General features: G+C 44.1%; 1 protein-coding gene across 2 annotated transcripts in view; it reads left to right on the top strand.

Moving 5' to 3' along the window:
- Window positions 1-201: 201 nt before the first annotated feature.
- The window catches only part of RTF1 (RTF1 homolog, Paf1/RNA polymerase II complex component), a 47,963-nt gene continuing 42,255 nt past the window's right edge, over window positions 202-5,909 (top strand). For both annotated transcript variants that reach the window (XM_042451990.1, XM_042451980.1), the window contains exon 1: window positions 202-479. In XM_042451990.1, the coding sequence (XP_042307924.1) occupies window positions 402-479 (78 nt within the window). In that variant the 5' untranslated portion in view covers window positions 202-401. The remainder of the gene's footprint in view (window positions 480-5,909) is intronic.

Genomic DNA, 5,909 nt, shown 5'->3' with positions numbered 1-5,909 from the left:
GACAAGGCCCGGCCCCAGCTTGACGGTTACAAATTAAAAAAGAGCCCTCCCCAGCCCACCCCCGCCGGACACAATGGACTCTCCCGATGGAGAAAGACGACGCTTGTGTTTCAACGAGGCGTGGGATGAACCAATCGAGTTCGGGGGGGTGGCGGAAAAAAGAGAGACAACGACGGAGAACACTTGGCCCTCAAGGGACAAAAAGCAGCCCTTAGCCACGCCCACCGCAGAGGCCAGGAACACAGGCCCCGCCCCTTAGAAGGCGGAGCCACGCATGGCGCATGCTCGGTGCCCTTTGTGTCCCGGGCTGCTCGGTTGCCTTTGCGGGGAAAGGCCTGGCCGCTCAGAGAGAGAAGCGGTGTCGGTGAGGAGGCAGCGGCGGCGGCGGCGGCTCGGCGGCCATGGTGAAGAAACGGAAAGGCCGCGTCCTCATCGACTCCGACAGCGAGGACAGCGGCAGCGAGGAGAACCTGGACCAGGTGAGACACACCGGCAGCGCTGCTGGGCCCTCAGCCGGGATCGCCCACACTGGAGGGATGCCCTGGTTTGGCTCCGCTTTAACCCTTTGTCTGGCTCTTGGCTATGGAATTCTGGGAGATGGAGTTTGTTGTGGGCCCAGAGCAGAGCTTAAAGAAGGAAGGCCCCACAACAAACTCCAACTCCCAGAATTCCATAGCCAGGAGCCAGACAAAGGGTTAAAGCGGAGCCCATTGCTCCATTTCCTAGTCCCTGGAGCAGCAGAAAACAATCTTGCTCCCTCCTGAATCTGACGTCCCTTCAAGTATTTAAACAGGGCTTTCATATCACCTCTTAACTTCTCTTCTCCAGGCTAAACATCCCCAGCTCCCTAAAGGCGTTCCTCATAGGTTTCCATTTTGATTGCCCCTGGCTCCCTCCTCAGTACTGCATCCTTTCTAATAGATCCAAAAGCACAATCGTAGAGTTGGAAGGGGTTCCCCAAGAAGGGCCCTGATCCAGTCCAGCCCCATTCTGCCACGCAGGAGCTCACCTGCATCAAAGCACCCCCCCGTAACAGGTGGCCATCCAGCCTCTGTTTAGAAACCTCCAAAGGAGGAGACTTTCCAAGGGAGTGTCTTCTACTGTTGGACAGCTCTTGCTGTCAGGAAGGTCTTCCTAATGCAGTCACTTTTCACTAATCGAAGTCTCTTGATGTCCGGTTTAAGAACATATAATGACTGTCATGCTGGGTCAGACCCAGTGCCTATCAGTCCTGCAGTCTGTGCCCATGGTGGCCAGCTAGATGCCCCAGTGGAAACCACAGAGGTAGTCATCTCTCCTGCATAGCAACCAGTATGTTGCATCTGGCACTGGAGGTATTATATGGCTATCATAACCAGTTAAACAGGGGTGCTTTTCCCCATGACACTTTCCAGATGGATGGACAGACGTGCATGAGATTTATTTCTTTTTCTTATTGCTATGTTGTCAGTTAAAACTTCTCCTGAGCTTTTAGCTCAGGCCTCCATGGATAATTTCTTTAGCCCCTTGCCGCCTCTTGCTCTGTCTCTGCTTCACTGCTTTTTTTCTTGGGCATTTTGAAAGTCTCCACTTTTGCAAAATGCAGTAATTGCTGCTTGCTTTTGAATGCTGTAGTCTATTTTGTTCTAGTGTTTGTTATTGGGGGCTATTTCAGCCTATAATGTACCCTGTTCTCTTCTCTGTTTGCCTTAGTGCATAGCTGTATGAAGGAAGCCACTTCAGTCTCTCCCACTGCTCCATGTTTAAATATTTGAAGGGATGTCATATTGAGGAGGGAACAAGCTTGTTTTCTGCTGCTCCAGAGAATAGGAAATGGAGCAATGGGCTCTGCTTTAACTCTTTGTCTGGCTCTTGGACAGTAGAGTATTACAGTATTATTATAATTATAATTATTACTATTATTTAAGTAGAAAATCCTCTTTCTTCTGTTATGAAATGTAATCCCAAATTAGAAAAGGATAGTGTAGTTCTTTGACAAGAGGACTCTCGCCTTGTAGATGAGTAGGAATCAATTGTTTCTCCTTAATCCTTACTTGGGAATGGGATCACAGAGTTGGAAGAGACCTCAATGGCCATCCAACTTCTGTATAAAAACCTCCAGAGAAGAAGACTCTACCATACTCTGAGGTTGCGTATTTCACTGTCCACTGAGAAGTTCTTCCTAATATTCAGGAGCAATCTCTCTTTTTGTTCAAATCATCATTTTAGGTTCCTTTCTGATACGCATCCAAAGCTTATGAACGCTATCAAACACAAATATTAATGGCAACTGACTCATCATATTTCTAGAAACGTCTCTAGTGTCATTGGCTTCCTTTTGGTGCCCTGAAACAATGGTAACTTGAATAGTTTTTGTCAAAGGATGTTCAGAATAGAGATACTGGCATCAGGAAGGGTATTTAACCATGGAATTCCATGACATCAGTCAGCCTTAGTGAAAGCTGTTCAGTATCAATACAAAGTCTTTAAATTTGGCTTTCCTCCATGTCCAGAAGGTTCACAAAGATGTTGGTGGATCACTTCCCAACTCAAGGTGTGCATGTCTTCTGTCTTCTATGTGACTATAAACAACCTCACTCCAGCCAACACAAAGGGTAAAACATTTGAGGATTATAGTAGGCTCCTCAATACAGTGTTTTCTTCTAGTCCAGCTGTAGGACTTCATTTGTTGCTTCCAGCCCTTTCTTTCACTTTCAGGTGCTACGACAACAATACCAACGCCATATTGGCTACAATACATTAATTGAGGCTGACTGTTTTGTAGGAAGTATGCCTCTTTTTTGAATGGTAGTTGGGCACACAACACAAACAGGACAACAACTTTATAAGTTATTAGGAGTATAGTGTCTCGATCGAGGGAAGTAAAACTACCACTCTATTCTGCTTTTGTTGGACCTCACTTGGAACACTGCATCATTTTGGTAACCACAGTTAAAGACTGATATTTACAAGTTGGAGTGTGTCCAGAGGAGAGAAACCAAAATAGTGAAAGGTCTGGAAACCATGTCCTATGAGGAGCAGCTTGGGGAGCTAAGTATGTTTAGCCTGGAGAAGAGAAGGTTAAGAGATTACATGTTTAGAAGGGATGTTATACTGAGGATGGAACAAGCTTGGTGGGTTTTTTTTCTGTTCTAGAGACTAGCACACAGAGCAATGCATTCAAATTATTGGAAGAGATTCCATCTAAACATTATGAAGAACTTTCTGATGGTAAGAGCTATTTGGCAATGGAATGTGCTGCTTCAAAGTGAAGTGGTGTCTCCTTCATTGGAGGTTTTTTTAACAAAGGCTGCATGGTCATATTTTGGGAGTGCTTTGATTGTCCTGCATAATAAGGAGTTGGACTGGGTGGCCCTTGTGGTCTCTTCAATTCTTGTGTTTATAACTACTCTGTATCCAAGGGATCACAGAACTGACCTTTGCAAAAACGAGGGTTACAGTGTTAGGAAGTGATGGCACAAGGCAAGTGATAGCACCATGGGTATCACTGAAACATAGGCCTGTTACAGACTGCCAAAATAAAGCTGCTTTGGGGCTCTTTGGAGGCATGCTATTTAAATGATGCATGGTTCCTAAGAGTCCGGAGGTCGCGCCAAAGCCACACTCCATTCCTAAGCACTGGAGTGCAGCTTTGGTGCAGCTTCCAGATTCTTAGGATGCATGCATCGTTTAAATAGCATGCCTCCAAAGAGACCCGAAGCAGCTTTATTTTGGCAGTCTGTAACAGGCTATAGAGTTAGAAGAGACCACAAGAGCTGTCCAGTCCAACCCCTGCCATGCAGGAACTCTCAATCAAAGCATACCCAACAGATGGCCATCCAGCCTCTGTTTAACATGTTCCACTGTCGAACAGCCCTTATTGTCAGGATGTTCTTCCTAATGTTGAGGTGGAATCTCTTTTCCTGTAGCTTACATCCATTGTTCTGGGTCCTGTACTCTGGAGCAGCAAAAAAGAAGCTTGCTCTCTCCTCAAAGACGTGTTTTCAGTTACTTAAACAGGGCTTTCATATCACCTTTTAACCTTTTCTTCTCTTGGCTAAACATCCCCAGTTCCCTGATCGTTCCTCATAGGGCATGGTTTCCAGACCCTTCACCATTTTAGTCGCCCTCCTTTGGACACACTCCAGTTTTTCAACATCCTTTTTTGTGGTGCCCAGAACTGGACACAATATTGCAGATGGGGCCTGACTAAAGTAGAATACAGCGGCACGATTACTTCCCTTGATCTAGAGACTATACTTCTATTGATACAACCTAAATTTGCATTGGCCTTTTTAGCTGTCGCATTGCACTGTTGACTCATGTTCAACTTGCGGTCTACTCCTAGATCCCTTTCACATGTAGTCTTGTTAAGCCAGGTGTACCCTATCCTATATCTATGCATTTGATTTTTCTGCCCTAAGTTCAGTAACTTACATATGGAAGTCTCCAGTCACTTAGAGGACTATGGGCACTGCAGCTTTTTTCTGGCTGTGTCCTCAAACAAGCTCTTTCACACCCCATGTGCTGATTTTGGAGGATAGTTTAGCCTCCAAGACTCAAACCTTGAGAGTGGCACTTCTTTAATAGTTTTCTATCAGAAATATCTCCTCTTGGTTTGGGTCTACCTTACTCTTAGTGGAGTATCTCTGAAGGATGCTGGTTAAGAAAAGCAGGCCTTCAGAAAGGAGATACTGTATTTTAAGGATCCATGATTTAGGGTAAAAGCTCTAAATGAAGGTCCAGTGACGTTTTGTATGGCTTACAACTGTTGGTGACAAACCTGTGTAAGATTCAGACACATGCAGATCTGAAAAATTGCCTTGTTCTGATATAGGAGATAATGTATTTCAGAAGTCCTCAATTTTAGTAGCTCCACTATTGATGGAATCCTTGTGAATCTGCCCTGGCACAATGCTAGGAAATTCTGGGAACTGTGAAGACATTTCGCCTAATATTTGAGGATGCGTTTAGCAGGGAGGGATTAAAATGGTGTGCGTGCTCATGAGCGCCCACCTACTATAATGAATGGGCTTTGAATATATGCTAATTTCCATTTTCGTGTGGGGAGGGGAGAGTCCGGAATAGATTCAGGTTATATTTGTCAGCCCATTGCATACTCTTGATGAGAATGGTGAAAATCCCCATCCCTGCCCAACTGTTACTTGAATCTCAGTGGAAACAGATATTAGTACTAGTAAGTCCCCGGAAACTGTTACTTTGAAAACAGTGTTGTGCAAAATCATACACTTCTGGCTTTCTAAGGTAAACAAGAAAATTGATTTTGTTGGTTGGGAACTCTCTTCTTCATGCCTAAATCATTACAAGTGGAGTCTCTCTTATGTGATATTCTAAAATCCAGAATATTCTAAAAACCAAAACTTTTTCATAGGTGCCTAAGATAGTGACATTCAGATGGCTCAGTGTACACAAACTGTGTTTCATGCACAAAATTATTAAATATATTGTATAAAATACCTTTAGGCTATCTATATATGGTGTATATTAAACAGAAAAGAATTTTGTGTTTAGACTTGGCTCGCATTTCCAAGATATCTCATTTTGTATACATATCCAAATACAAGTATTCCAAAATCCAAAATAATCCAAAATCCTTCTTATCCTAAGCATTTTGGGAAAGGGAGACTCAACCTGTGCTTTCTGCAGTATTGATATTTGTTACAGTGTGTAAACCAGTCTTTAATGCAGAGGTGATCACTTGAGTTGAAGAGCTGTTTTCAGGTTCTTCTGAAGTGTATGAACCATGTGCGCACCATTTTCTGAAGCCAGAAGGATAGGAATGCTGACACAGCAATTTTCCATAAAATGGTATCCCCAAGAATCATGGTTCAACTGAAAATTGTTTTGTTTTCCCTGTTCAATATATGTTCTACCTGAGGTTCACAGACCGCATCGGTCCCACTGCTGCT

This window comes from Sceloporus undulatus, chromosome 1 (genome assembly GCF_019175285.1).
Source record: "Sceloporus undulatus isolate JIND9_A2432 ecotype Alabama chromosome 1, SceUnd_v1.1, whole genome shotgun sequence".
NCBI classification, from domain to species: domain Eukaryota; kingdom Metazoa; phylum Chordata; class Lepidosauria; order Squamata; family Phrynosomatidae; genus Sceloporus; species Sceloporus undulatus.
Note: the sequence above shows the minus strand (reverse complement) of the source record. Positions and strands in the feature narration are given on the sequence as shown.